The 15,179-nt window shown below is 41.6% G+C and overlaps 2 protein-coding genes across 3 annotated transcripts; both read right to left on the bottom strand.

Annotated features, from left to right (window-relative positions):
- Positions 1 to 1,121: 1,121 nt before the first annotated feature.
- Positions 1,122 to 12,792, bottom strand: zbtb38 (zinc finger and BTB domain containing 38). Of its 2 annotated transcripts, XM_035679846.1 has the most exons (3): positions 12,617 to 12,792; positions 11,793 to 12,065; positions 1,122 to 5,459 (listed from the first exon to the last, which is right to left on the bottom strand). In XM_035679846.1, exon 3 carries the CDS (start codon positions 5,457 to 5,459, stop codon positions 1,812 to 1,814), a length of 3,648 nt encoding a protein of 1,215 aa, XP_035535739.1. In that variant the 5' UTR covers positions 11,793 to 12,065; positions 12,617 to 12,792; the 3' UTR covers positions 1,122 to 1,811. The 2 variants fall into 2 exon arrangements, with proteins under 2 accessions (XP_035535739.1, XP_035535740.1); XM_035679847.1 differs by lacking the exons at positions 11,793 to 12,065; positions 12,617 to 12,792 and adding an exon at positions 8,282 to 9,112.
- A 348-nt stretch (positions 12,793 to 13,140) lies between these two features.
- fbxo36a (F-box protein 36a) lies at positions 13,141 to 14,843 on the bottom strand. The gene is made up of 4 exons (XM_035680324.1): positions 14,659 to 14,843; positions 14,095 to 14,203; positions 13,743 to 13,915; positions 13,141 to 13,632 (listed from the first exon to the last, which is right to left on the bottom strand). The coding sequence occupies exons 1-4, from the start codon at positions 14,752 to 14,754 to the stop codon at positions 13,483 to 13,485; spliced, it is 528 nt and encodes a 175-aa protein (XP_035536217.1). The 5' UTR covers positions 14,755 to 14,843; the 3' UTR covers positions 13,141 to 13,482.
- Positions 14,844 to 15,179: the final 336 nt, after the last annotated feature.

Here is a 15,179-nt window from a genome sequence, read left to right as displayed (position 1 = left end):
TGCCAAGTTCCCCTTTAACACGTTGCACACACTAGTTCACAACACTTATATACTGGTAACATGTTATCTAGATGCTTTACCTTGTTATTGATTTGTCATGGACTTAACATTAACTCAGATGTATATGGCCACCTTTAAACTGCAGAGTATGTCATAAAATGATCTGCTGTTTACTGTCAAAAATGTCTGACATTAAGATATTAACATGAAAAATATAATGCCTTTGGCCATATAAGGCAAATATTGAAGTTTGAAAGAACTAATGAAATTGAAGAACTAATGATCATCATATCAAGTCTATGTTGTATTTATATCTCATATTTTATTAAAATACAATAGTGGCTATTGTATGATATAGTGAGCATTGAAGTTATTTGCAAGCATATGTTCCTCTATGATACTACTACCATATGCTGATTTTACTTTACATTAGTGCAACTAGTCTACTTACTTACTGCCATCAGCTACGCTTACAGATTATAATGAAAAATGATGAAAAATCTAATTAAAATGCTGCTCACATCTGGAATAGCTTAAATGATAACCCATGAATTGTTGCTATCAATGTTTTTAAAGGGTAATGATCCTCTATTAAATGACAGATTGCATTGGGATTTGGGGGAAAATGTCGCCTCTATGGCATAATCACTGTGTTAAGCATTACCTTATACCTAAAATGTATGACACATCTGCTACATCACAAGAACAGTCTTAGAAAGGAGCAAGGAATTTAAACACATCTGGAAATTGTGTCTTGAGGCCCAACTCTAAATACAGATGCAGTTTGTGTGGAAGAACGAAGGAATAAACTTCTCAGATGGGCTGCAGGTCCCAGAAGGAGTAGATAACCACCATGTGGCTTTATATTTAGGAAATTGTTGCTGTGGAACAGGATTTGTACCAATATTAGTGTTTAAATCTTGCTATTTAAAATGTCCCTCTTAAAAAAATCTCCACGTTTTAATTGCATGTCATTCAGGGTTTCTGTAACTATTGCCTTACCATCAGTATCAGAGAATCAGTAAGTGTGCTCCGTCAGTCTGATACGTTGGTCAGTGTGGTCACTGATCAATGCATTTACCGTATCTCTAACGAGTCTAAAGAAGAACAGGATGTAGCTGTGTAGAATGCCACATTTATTTAAATAGTTTTACATGTTTTATACATAAACACACAAAAGTAGTAACTTTAATCTCAATGGTGCCACATGTTAATTATAAATTAGAATTATATCATTGGTGCTTAGAATTAAAATTTAAATATCAAAGTATGAAACCAACGGATTAGCATAGTCTAACAATAAAGTGCAACTCACCATGGTCAGTTAATTGAACAGGAGATTCAGAAATGTGACAGTTGTAAAATTCGTATAGTTTTCCCCAGACATATTTTAAAATGTGAAGATGCAACCACACTAGGCAGCTTTTCAGTTGTCCAACACATCCTAACCCCTGTTCTGAAATTGCACATCGTTTGAAGAAACGTTACCAACATTCATGAATTAGGCTGAGGTTACAGTCATGTCACTTAGTCTGCCATATATGCATAGACGATGAGCAAAGTACAGTCTGTGTCAGAAGGTCTCATATTATCCAAAAAATATCCTCTACAAAGGTGAAAAATCACTCAGTTGTTGAGTTTAGGAGGGAAGAAACAACCTACACTGACATTAGATCCTTAGATGTTCAGTGTTGTCCATTCAAAAACATTTTATTGAGTTCAGCTGCAAAAACAACATTACAACTTTTACAATTCCTTGCCAGAGCAGAGGCTTCATTCACTTTCTCTTGTTGGTCAGTTCTCAGAGATCTTTAAAAAAATGGCTCCTCTTTGCACACCCATTTATCTGGCTTGTGTATAGAAATGTGGGTTCCTTTAGTTTCAGAGTCATTTTTCCTAAACAGTTTACAGGACTTCTCACGGTCATTATGACTGGTTGTTTTTTGCCCCATCAAAATATCCTTGTTTTTGTCACTGTCTCTGTCACGGGCTTGTTTTTTTGGGATGAGATGCATAGTATGCTGTGCATTGTTCCTTTTTTTCGCCATTTTATGTTTCACCTTCGTCGGTGTGAGAGAAAGCAACGGGTCAATGCAGGGCGATAATGGAGTTTTAATGCTGGAAAACGACATGTCCTGGTAGGTTGTCAAAGACATGAAGTCAGTTGTGTCCTCAATTTTAGGCTTAACTTTATCAGTGGAAAAAGATCCTCCTTCCAGCCTTTCATTTTTTATGCCAGGCCCCCCTTGATTGTCATTGTCTTCTGTTTTGATGGTGTCTTGTTTATGGTCTTCAATCAGGCGTGCTGAGTATTTAGAACATGGTGTGAAGTTGTCATAATTATACCCCTCCTCATTTGTCTCCTGGTGTTTTTTCTCGTGGCTTCTCTTGGTGGCAAGGTAGAGAAAACGCTGGGGACAGAAGGAGCAGCGATACTTCTTCTCCAGGTTGGGGCTCCTGGGTGTATTATCAAAGCAGGTGCCATTTTCCATACAGCTGTTGCAAATGTAGTCACCACCGGCAGGTACCTCACCGGGGGGACCTTGTTTACCACAGGTCCGGCAGAAACATGGGTGGGAACCAATAACATGAGCTTTCAGACCCGTCTCAGTGATAAAAGAGCTGTCACAGATGTCACAGTTGTAGGTTGCCCTCGGGCTGGAGTTCCTGCTAAGGCTACGTTTCAGCTCTCCACTACCACCTGAGATGCTCTCTTCTATCAGCCAACTGCTTTTATCAAGGTGGGAGTCACTGGCTGCAGTTCTCTCTGCTGACGTTTCAGGATAATGGTGAAGCAGAGCTTTTCTGTGCTTAAATCGCAGCTTCTTCCTTTTCTTTTTAGCTTTGTAAGAATAGTAGGGACGCCAAAGCATGTCAGCTGTGTCACAGTCATTGGGATCATCATATGTCTCTGGCTCTGTGGCAGCAGTGACTTCTGGTCTGAGGCGGAGTCTGGGGCTCTCTGAGTTTTCCCTTGGAGGGCACTGACTCGGGCTCTCCGTCTCACTCAGTTCTCTGATTCTCCTTTTCTTTCTGGGGAAGAGCTTAGATCCTTTGATTTGGCGGCGGATGATGGCTTCATTGCCTATTTTCACTGTTATCTGACAGAGCGGCATGGCAGCACCATCCGCGGATGGACCCGGGCATGCAGGTTTGGCAATATATGTTTCTGTCTTCGCCCCCACCATTTTATCGCGAACCAGATTCTCGTTGCTCGACTGAAGTATCTCCTTGGTCATATCCTCAACTCTTTTTGCAGAAGCTGATAGCTCACCTAACTTTTTAACAGTGTTCAAAGAGTTTAAGAATGGCACATGACTGATGTGCTCTGAGTTACTTAGTATCAGAGGATTATCAGGTTGCAAAGAGAAGGTACTGTTGTAGTTAATGAAAGGTGAATCTCTATTCTCACCCTCTTGTCCTGCGCCTCTCTGAATTTCCAATTCACTGTTCATTCTTTGGTCAATATCTTGGTCACATGGCTTGTCAAAGTTGATGCGAGGCATGACAGGGGCCACCATCTTTGTTGTTGCCATGAATGTCCGAGGGAATGAATCAGTGTGGCTGATCAGACCATTTTCTTCCAATGGAGGGATAAGAGAGTTGCTGTCTAGTGGAGCTTGCTCACCTCTTTCAACACTCTCGGAATATGTCTGACTGTACGTCTTGTATTGTCTCTTTCTAAACTTCATAGGCAGAAGCCTGTAGAGTTTGATTGGATAAACACTGGCTTTCAGTCCACCGTTGGCAGATTTTTTCTTAACAGCTAGATTGGGATCAATGCCGTGAAAAGACTTCTGATGGTTCTTTAAGATGTAATATGTCATGAATGTCTCCAGGCAGAAAATGCACTGATAGCGGCGTTCACCTGTGTGCCAGATTTCATGCTTAGTACGGTACTCTGCCAAGGCAAACACTTTATTACAATAATGACAGGGATAGGCTCTTTGCCAGGAATGTACATTTTCATGCCGCTTCAGACTGGATAGGGTGACATAAACCCGTTTACACACACTGCAGTTGTATCTCCTCTGACTGCTCCCCGGCCGCACTACCCTCTCTTCCTGTGGAGGCTCTGATTCGTCCACTTGAAGGGGCTCTGGGGTGCAAGGGGTGGAGAGGTCAGCAGGGGGAAGCTGTGTCATGGTGTTCTCCATGATTGGCATGCCATCTGAATGGAGGTCCACCCCTTTGGTTGATATGTCAGTAGTATCTAGTTCAGGGGGGGCTCTTACAGCTTTGGGACAGACCTGCTCATGGTTGCGCAGCCGTTTGAGGTGGATAAACTTTCGGTGACAAAACTTGCAAAACAAATGACTGACAAAACGCTTTTTATGTACTTCTGAGTGAATGGTGAGAAGAGCTTTATTTGTGAATATCTCTGGACAGTGCTCGCACCCGTAGATTGAAATGCTGTCCTCTGTGTGAGGGGAAAGTGTTGGTGGACCTAATTCCATTTGAACGCTGTCAGCAGCTATGGGCAGCACTGGGTCTATACTTTTTTCTGTTTCTGCCTCTGAAAAAAGTGGAGGTGGTGTCATGACTGCAACAGGTGCTGCAGAAACAGCATCAGCTAATGTGGGGGTTATTGCATTTGGTTTATCTGTTTGTGGTTCAGCTGGTGTTGGAAGTATACTTCTACCCAAAGGGCCTCGGAGCCTGTGGCGCTTTTTAAGTGGCCCTGCATTCCTGTAAATGAGTTGCTTTGGCTGTGATATTGCTGGCTTACAGACCTTCTTGTTGTCCCATTGACTGTTATCTTTGCCTTCAGTAGATTTGCTTACTGCATACGAGTGCTCTGAGAGGGCTTGGGTTGTCTCATTGTTCCCATTGAGGCAGGAGGTTGTGGGGCAACTTGATGGGAGCTGTCCCACATCTGGTGACTGCCTCTCCCCATCAGTTTGAACCAGAGGGGTGAAAAGATTGTTCCCATGACACACTTCAGTGATAGAAAAGGCATTGGTGATGCGTGGGCCTTTGGCACTGTCAATCTCCTCAGGCCTGGGAGCTTCCTTCTTTGTTTTTTTAGACAATGGGACTGTGCTGGAATCTGTGGATTTAACACATTCGTCCTGCCTCTCTTGTTCTGCAAGCTTCTCTAAAAAAGGAATTCCAAGCCTTTTTCCAGCTGCCACTAGCCCCCCTGTGTCCTCTGTACTGGGTAATGTCACTTTTGAGCAGTAGATGTAGTTGAGGATACTGGCAAACACCTCAGACTTCAGGTCCATCAGCTCCAGCACTGGGCTAGAGCTCACTGTCTCAGGAGTTGTCAGAGCGTTCTTGAAGTACCCGCTACAGGCTGCCAGGATGTTCTTGTGGGCCCGAAACTTAACATCCTCCACCACAATGGTAACATCACAGAAGAGGCCTTGTACACGCTGCTCATTGAGTTTGTTAAGCACAGTGTGAGGGTGAGCACTATCCATCAGGTTCTGAGTGCATGGGGACACCACAGTCATCTAAAAGAAAGAAGAGAAGAAATGATAACATCAGATTATTACAGAATGGTGGATCTGATGGTTTTGATTTTGTTAAAAAGATCCACAAGATGTGTGTACATTTTGTTTTTGAAAATGTTTTTGCTCTTCTAGTGTTTTAACACTAGATGGCAGTAATGTCCTGACAGATGAGCTCCAGTGCCAACAGTCTGAACAACAGTTCTGGTGAGTGAAATTATCATAATCTCCATCCTGTTTCATCCATCATCCATGATTAAAAATATAGAGTTATGCATAAAGTTTAATCCTTAATGAATGGGTCACATACTGAGTATAGACACTACTAGCATAAGTCTCTCCCTTCCCCCATTTATCTTTCTTTTTTCTCTTGTGTAGAGGAGGTCTTTAATTCCTTGTAAAGGCTGCTAAAATGTGGGGCAATGGTTGTTTTGAGTAATGGGAAAAGGTAATGTTTCAAATCCTAGCTATCAGAACATGCGGGAAAGGCATATTGATACTACTGTCAAGGGTTGCATCAGAAAACACCCAGGTGAGAGTATCATGCAATTTAAATACTGTGAGAATTATTTTTTGTAATTAGACCATACTTAATATGTGTAAAAAATTTTGCCTCTGATTCAAAAAGTATAGGATATAGTGACCTAATGTATGACGTTCTTAATTACTTCCTATATGCAACAACTCTTTGTCTGTCCAATAATTTCCTTTCTGTTCCATTGCTGGTTTTCTCTGCGGATTAACTTGTTTTTTTATACATGGAATATTCTTGTCATGAACAACCTAAGTAAGGTATTAACTAATCCCAAAACAGTCATGAGAAAACCGCAGTATGCAACTGGTAAAATGTGCTGTCATGGATTATTTTTTGTTATTATTACTTACATTATAATTCAATTTTAGAGGTAATCCATTCAGTGTGATACAGTTCAGCACTAGGTCTGGTTCAGTTGTCCTGACAGTCTTATTATTCCTAAGGCATAGGTTAATGTGAAAGTGACATGCAGACAGCTACGCACTGATGACTCATATGCTCCCTTCTTCAGTTTTCTGTCAGTTGGCATTAAAGAGGCATCTTTTCACTTGTCTCACATACATTTTGTCAATTCTACCAACAGGGTACAGTTAATTAATACATCATGAGCAAAATGGTTACCAGGAAAGGTCATTGATGTACAGAAGTACAACAATCCCAATCCCTGCTATGAAAAGTAAAAACGGTAACAATCTTTGACCTATTCTAAGTAGCTGACTTGCTAATAATATTCTATAATAATTGATCTTATATACACATCTTAGTTTTCCAGTTGTTACACACAGGCTATAAACTATTAATGATCTTCAATCTGCAACTCTTAGAGGAAGTTGAAGTTCATTCATTCTCACTTTGAAAGGATGAAGGATGTATCACTCAGCATGATGTCCTAATTGTGGCCTACTGATATCAGAGTCAGTGTGGTTTGAGTCTATACTGACTCACTAAGCATTTCTCACATAGCATGCTGACTGTACCTGCTAAGACACACTCAGCTTGTTCCTGTCAGTGATGAATCATCACACCTGCATCAACATTATTTAAATATCCAACTTAAGCTCAGAGAGAAGTTAGAACTTAACATTATTGTTATTTTTATCCTCATTTACATATTTAGTAAAAGTCATACAGTGACTGTGCAGTATAGCATGAGTGAGTTTTCTTTAGCTATCTGCTTGAGGCAACGTGGCTATATTTAGTGTCTCTCAGTTGTAAACTTGTTCTTTGTTCTCTGTGCTTACTTAGTGTGAAAACAGAAGAAGAGTTTTAATTTCTCGTGATCCCTGTGAGATTTAGTCTGTGCAAATTATAATGTAACAATGGTTACAATAGTGTAACAAATTATATTAAATTAACAATTAGATATCTAATTTTGTTTTATGCGTTGCTTATTTTTGTCCTCTGCATTACGCACCAATTGGAAATTTAATGACATTTTTTCACCTTAAAGGTAATACATTTACAGGACTTTTTGTTCACTCCAAAGAGGTTTGATAAACTCATATCCGATTTTCTGTTCGTGCAACAAATACAATATGGCCGCCGTTCTTTAAAGCCTCTCAGACTCCTGAAAACACAACCAGCCACCTGCCTTCTATCTCAGACAGGCCTCCGTTGTCATGGCAACATGCTATGGCGCAGCACTTATTGGGATTCAGCTGGATGGCAAGTGACTGTATTAGCTGTCCGGGTATTCGGTCCCCTATCTCCCAGAAACATCCTGCCCTCTCTGAGAACCTGCAACACACAGCAGTCTACAGAGCAATCAAGGTTTTCCTTTGTCTCTGCTTGAATATACTTTGTCTATGTGTACTGGTCTGTGTGTCTTTGTCTGCAGCAGAAATGCTACCCAAAGGACTTTCTCATCTGATAACAGCAAGTGATGTGGCACTGCTTTTATACTAATTTCTCAGTTTGTTCTGAAACAGTTTAATGTTTTCTGTTGCTATTTCACTTCACCACACTCATTTTTCACAAATTATATTAATTGTTGTGGTTTATTGCCACCACATGCTGAGCGGAAATTTTGAATTTGTCATCAGTGCTTATGATTTTGCCACACCCAACCTAAGTTTACCTTCAAAGCTCATGTGAAATTATTTTTTACGTCTCAACCTGTAAAGTAAAAATCCCCACATACCAAACCACAAACCAAGAATTTACACTGTAGCATACAGTCTTGTCAAACAAAGAGCGAAATGTCAAAGCAAAAGCCACTTCACGCACCTCTGCAAAGCATACTTCCGCAATAAACAGGTTATAAATTTGAGGGAAACCATGCAAAACGTACCTTAGTAATTCAGAGAAAATGATGCAGGGCGAACAGGAAACAGTGTCATGCAGTATCCCTTTTCTACAGCCCTCAATATACCCAACTATACATGAAAAACAGTTTCGTGAGAGCAAGGCGAAAGTAGTTTTTTTTTTCTATGATGGTCGCTGAACAGTGGTGTTGTCAGAAGCAGAGCTTTTCTGACGTCTTTCTTCCTCTCCCTCCCTCTCTGTGTGCAGATGACTCCAGCTTCAGCATCCTTCGCCTCTATCCATGCAGCCCAGGTCCTGGGCTAGATCTGCCCTGCCCTCCTCTGGCTGTCCCTCTTCTGTCCTAGTACAGCTATATAATCACAGTTCCTCACAGTTATACAGCTTGTAGCTAAACCGGAGTACGGGTCTGCCTTTGTGCTAACTGGGCAACTGAAGCGTTCGTTCTGGAGCCACTGAGCAGGAAACGACAACTTTTATTAAGCATGGCAGAGGGCTGTAGAGAGAGCGGAGAGATGCTGGGTGCTACATCACACACCAGCTCTGTACTCGATGCTACAGCCAGAGAAAATGCTCAGCTGCATTGCTGGTAGCAGCGTAGAGTGAGGGGTGCAACAAATGGCGTATTAAATCTCCTCAGCACCACACCAGCTACATCCTGATGCACCAGTGTTGACCAAAAGGGAAAATGTCTTATGCATGAAACAGAATTATCTGTCATAGAAACAACATACACTTTGAATGCATAAGGCTACACCATCTGTTTTCATGCTTGCGCACACAGTCTCTGTCTGTGCAGCAATATATAACACCAAAGCCCTTCGTCGGTGCTTACGCAGTCTCTGTGGTTAGGTAATGCAGAACCAGAGAGAAGATGGCAGTGACTGCTGTCCTATTTTGCATCACAGCAGTCGCAGGACACATGTTCATCGATGCTTTTTCTCACAATTGCAGTGAGCGTGCAACTGAATGCAAGGCTATGGGGGGAAAAGAGAGCCCTGCTATCAGCGGGGACTCTCGGTATACCTATATAGAGGCTGCTGATTGATGCAAAAGCAGCAGATGCGTCAGCACTGCAGACGAGGGGGAGGGGAGGAAGCTGAACCCAACATGGCACTGTGAGACTCTCGCTAGCCTCTGAGGACGGAAGCAGCTCTTTTATTTACACAACTCAGTATAGTCATATGACTGTGTGGGTCTTCTCCTCATACTGGCTGACATCTGTTTCATTTTCTGTGTTCGATATATCACATTATGTTGGTTTCATGAATACATAATTAACCACATCTATTTTTGATGCTGACAGCAAGACCTGCTCTCTTGAAGACCCCTACATCAGCCGAGGGAGCAGCCAGTGTATCAGGTAGTTAAACCTGAAAACTTGTGCCACACTGAGCCATGTTGGTGTGCCAACCAAAAACCAGACAAACAATGACAATCCAAGTGATAAGACAAAAGTGGCTTCAGTGCATACCCTCTGTAATTGGAGCCAGAAAATCTAAATTTGGAAGACTGGGGGGGCTGGCTGAAGTTAAAGTGGGATGAGCATGCAGCAACCACCACAGCTGACTGGGATTTACAGAGACTCGTCAGTCAAAACTACTCTATTCTTCAAATACACAGCAAAGACACACATTAGAGGAAGTCCAATAAAATGAGACCCTAACTTCTTGTGGCCATAATATTTAAAGATAGAAGGAGGAGTTCTTTTGTTGACTGCAGTATATTTGGGGGTTTCTTTCAACTAGAGTTGTTCCAATTCCGATACTGCGGAAAATGTGGCATTCGGGGTATAGCGAGTACGTGGAGTCCAGGGCACGATCCCGTGTACCATGTGTTTATTAAATTATTTCTATGGTTAGGCTTGTTAGCCTCTGGTTACAGTTTCTTCTTGCCGCTCTTAAACAGTGGCGCTGTGCTGCAACTCAGTGCTGTTTTAGGAGGGAACGAGGAGAATTGATCACGTGGACACAGGACCACACACAACAGTGTGTCAGAGTTGGTTTACGCGAGGCTTGGAGCTAGCTAAGTAAGATATCATGTCGCGGACGTGTTGGCAAATATTTCACATGGTGGCTAATTAAAGTTAACCGGTAAATAAAGGTGGTGTGCATGACTGTGTTTTGGCTTACTGTTTTATTTAAAATAAATGGCTTGAATTTGCTGTATTTAAGCCAGGCCTTACCACAATGATAATCATATCAGAGTCATGCAGGCGCAGTATGATAACCATGATAATGGTTGAAACGCATCTGTGGAAAAGCAGTCAAATAAATGTTTTTTAATATTTTTTAACTCAAAAACATTCTACCATAGCACAGCCTTTTAACCATTGTACCATTTTTAATTTGCCTAGGCGAGCCTTAATATTTTCCATAATCGGGCAAACTTGCTTCGCAGTTTACAGCGTTGTAAATCATTTTATTTACTTTAAGAATTGGGAAACTCTTCTTTTTATAATCCAGATTTTAAAGGTGTTTTTTTTTATTAGTGTATAATTATATTATAATTATCTACTGAGGGAGAGGGTCCCCTTCAAGCCGCCAGAAAGAGCACTGGGCTTTTTGACATAGTGGCTGAACCGTGTAATTACAGCAAAGGCGTCGGTCACGTGATGTGCACTGGCCCAAAAAATGTTTTCCCCTATAAGGTTACATTATGAAAGAAGCTGCTGTAAAACGGTGGATACATTTTCTCGAGCGTTACAACCCTGCAAAATTACTCGGTTCACTAACGGAATTGGATCCATTCAGTCTGATAACATTTAAATTATTTATCCCCATTCTAGTTAACAGAAGGCTAAACCGTGAGTAAGCCAGCTCGGCCAGTGGAAGTCTCTAGTGTGCATCCTCTATGGGCCACTGTGGCATGTGCAGTATATCATCCGGGTAATTTCTTTACAACGGGAAGCAGCTTTAATGCTGCAGCCTCTAATGCTGTATCCAGTTCTCTTTATACATCCATGGTCCTCTTACATGGAGTCAGCCATGTTGAACCACTATTTTTATACAGTAGCCCAAAACACACAAACCAAACACTGGCTTTAGATAGTGCCTTTCCTGTTTTTCTTGAGTTTCTCCTACACGCTTGGAAGGCTGAGCTGTATTCAAATGGTTGCAACCTGCAACTTCACCACTAGATGCCACTGACTCCTACACACTGGTCCTTTAAGTAGATCTTAAGCTAAATTTGAAATCAAACCCGCCAATAGAAGAATTTACTGCCCTTAATTAAAGCGCTTAGATATTACTCTGTCGCGGAGCATATGAAGTATTTCATATAGCACCTTGCCACCCACACTCAATATCGCATTTAGGTGTTCAAAACCACAGGACAAAGTTTACAGGCCTCTGTGCCTCTGATGCTCGGTAAGCTCAGCTGCGGCCTGTGAGACGCAGGGAGGCACAGACTGCAGTACACGGCTGAATAGGCCTCCTCTTCATTCTCAAAACATTCACACTCTTAGCATACAAATACACTCATCCGTGGGTGCACTTATGCTGCTGCCTTAACAAGCACTCATACTTTGAGTTGCCTACCAAAATGTTTCTGTGCAGAAGGTCTTCTCTGTCGCTGTGGATGTCTCTCTGCTGTTTGTTTAGGATGAGGAAAGCAGAGCGACTACCCGGCTCCAGCTCCCCTTTTGGCCTAGATTAGGCCTCTACCACCTTCCCTCGTCACTGCTGTCTGGATGTTGCCTTTGGACTTTGGTTCTGGCAGAGGTTCCTTGTCCCTTCTCTGTATAGTTGCCTTCTGGAGGCTGTTGCCACTGCTGCGTCACTCCCGCTGCATCACTGACCCACAAAGAGGAGCTGAGAAGGAGGGGTGGCGTGTGGTGAATGTGTGGAGGCAAGGGATAAGCAGGAAAACAACTGTCGCTGTTTAACACTGCGACAGCAAACAAATGGATGAAGCTTCCGCTCTGCCTCAGTTTGAGGCCTAGTTACTGCTGTGGTATTCAGGAAGTGGGTCGGGAGACAGCTCCTTTATTGTTACGTAATGAATATTTTTCCTCCTAGACCAGACTCAGCTGAGAAGGCGGTATCCAGTAGAGGCTAATAATAGGCCATAGTACCTACCAGTCAGGGCTGTATGCGGTCATGTCAGATCATTCTAACATTTTGACAGAAGAATATTTTATATTTAGGGGAGTTTTGCTGTTAATGGAAAATGATCTGCATTTTTCTCATCCTTTAACAGAGGACAAGGGAATGACTTTTGTTTTTGTTTCTATTGTATCATCTTTTGTGACCGAAACAAGGACAGTACTTTATTATGCAGCCGTTTTGTTCACATTTATTGTACCATACGTTGACTCTGACCCACTAAGGTACCTGTTAGAAACAGAAAAAACAGTGCATACCTTTGTCTTATGTTACTGTAGCTTGCTTGTGCAGGTTTTCAGGTGAGGTTGTACCGGTGTGGCAGATGCCCTGACAGACGTATTTGTGCAAGGTTTCAATCCAGAATACGTGTGATCTACTCTTTAGGCCTGGATATGGTAACCAGAATTACAGCACTTGTTTTTGCACACGTTACCCAAGGGTTTATTTGCTTGATCCTCCTCCTCCCATCATCTGACTCTAGTTTTCATTGCCACGTTGCTCCCTCTGCTGGCTGCTTGAGTGAACACACACAGACTGTTTACAAACCCAGGTTGGCTGTAGGCAGACACAGCATTGAGTGCCGAGGACCCCCAGCAGAGGGCGCAGGAACAGTTCACTGGCAAATGTAAACAGGAAGTATATGTTGAATTTGACTATTTACCTTGATATGATGTCAGCAGGACTTTTCTTTGTTGTAATCTTTTTTTTAGATCATTTTTTATCACTTTATCATTCAGGAAACACTATGAGACACTAACTGCTGTATTGTACAGTATGCTAATTTAATATACCAGTAATATTACACAACGTATACTCTTTGCAACGTACATAACTTGTAAGTAACGGCATCTCTCTTTGAATACTGGTGGTAATTGTTGCCATCCAAAGTGTAACAAGGAAGTAGCAACACATACAAATACTGATTTGTTTTGAAGAATATTTGGAACTTTTAAACCAATGGGATATACATAACACATATCTCAAAACTAAAGTTAAAACTCAAGAACACTAAACCTCACTGAAAACTGGCTCTCGTTTCACAAAGTAAAATGAATCCTGATGTTCATCCACGGTCATTTGTTTTTCAGTTGTTTCAGAACGGTAAGAAAACTGTTCAGGTGCTTCACTGCTGCTCCTTTCTGCCACTGCTGTGGAAAAAGGTGAAAAAGAGCTTCCTCCAGCCCATGGCGTTTGCTATGCCCTCCATGTCACTGTTAAACTCAGCACAGCGATTCCTCACAGTGTCCTCCCAAAACTTCTCAGAATTGCAGAGCTGGTAGAGTCCAATCAGAGCACAAGACAACCAAACATACAGATTTACAGGTGTGGTTATCAGTGTACAGATACATATGTCCATTCTAGAGAGTGACCTGATCGCCTCACCTTTCTGAATCTATCTGAAACCTGTGCCATCAGTGTTGCTTCTTTCAGCTGTAGGTAGGACATGATCCTGAGCAATATGTCATCCGGTAAGCGCTCCAGGTAATCAAACTTTCCTTCACAAAGTAATACTGTGTAATCCAGGATTCTCTGCCCGAAAACAGCATCAATTTCGTCTACAGATGAGGGGTAAAGCACAGCCTGGACGTCAAATTATTGAAAACCTGAAAAGTGTTCTCTGTCAAATGATAGATTTGTGTTAAAGAAAAATGCTAAACCCAAACAAAGTACTGTAACTTGAACACGATTTTCAGTACAGCATAATACAGTATCTATCTACGCGATGAACCCTTACACTTCAGTGATTTGTTATGTAGGAAATCTTCATGGGATGTCTTCAGCTCTTTTGGCGCAGCGCCCCGGGCTTCAAGTCGCACAGAAATCTTCCATGATCTCCATATTACCTGAAGTTAGAAAAACGATAACGTAAGATTAAAAAGTGAAGGCAGAGAGAAGATATGACTTAGAGAGCCGTACAGTTCATCATGTGAATCCAAAGTCCTATTCAGGGCGTGTATGTAACATATGTAGTAACAAATGACCTGGGGCAAAACAAAAATGACTGAATCATTTCTGCCATAAATGTACTGGTTACTTTATCACTCAATTCAACTTCTGTAACTGTTATTATTATTAATTAACAGTTATCTAACATCGGCAAAGAAAGGTTAACGTCATTCTCTAACGGACACGCTACGTTGGCTAACGTTAGCTAACTAACGGTCACTTTTGTAAGTCAGAGTTAAACTAGCCTCAGTTAAGTTAAATGTCCACAGTGTTCCTTTAGCAACACTTAGCTTTTGACCAAGCCATTATTTGAGACACTGCTTGATAAATATAACTCATACAAGTACTCGACCTCAGTTTGGGTAATAACAAGTTGGAAATAATCTTTTGGAGGAGGTGGGCCCTGAGCGCTGATTTCAAAGAGATGCTTCCCGAGCAAGGACGCCATTTTGGACGCAGAATTGTAACCATGACAACTGAAAAGCAACTTAAATAACAGTATTTAGTGAAAAACAAGGGGAAACGTTTAATGTATGTTGATGTAAGGAGGTGAAAAAAAAAAGTAATTTATGGCCTAAAATTAATTTATAAAATTAACTGTTTTATGAATATGTATTTTCTTTTCTTGTCTTTTTTTTTGGGGGGGGGGGGGAGGGCTCCACGACCCAGCGGATTGATACTTCATATTTGTGACGAGCTAACGTTACCAACGACTTCAGTGTTGCAGTGATTCTGTTTTCAAACCGACAAAACATATCTCCATCTTTTCGTGCAAATATTTTATAGCTAACATATAAGTTTAAAGAGCAGTGCGTCAGTCAGACTTAACGTTAGTGCTCGCAGTGGCACTGTTGGCCACAAACAAACAAATGC

Source organism: Morone saxatilis, unplaced genomic scaffold, assembly GCF_004916995.1.
Source record: "Morone saxatilis isolate NCDOM2014 unplaced genomic scaffold, NCSU_SB_2.0 Contig8, whole genome shotgun sequence".
NCBI classification, from domain to species: domain Eukaryota; kingdom Metazoa; phylum Chordata; class Actinopteri; family Moronidae; genus Morone; species Morone saxatilis.
Note: the sequence above shows the minus strand (reverse complement) of the source record. Positions and strands in the feature narration are given on the sequence as shown.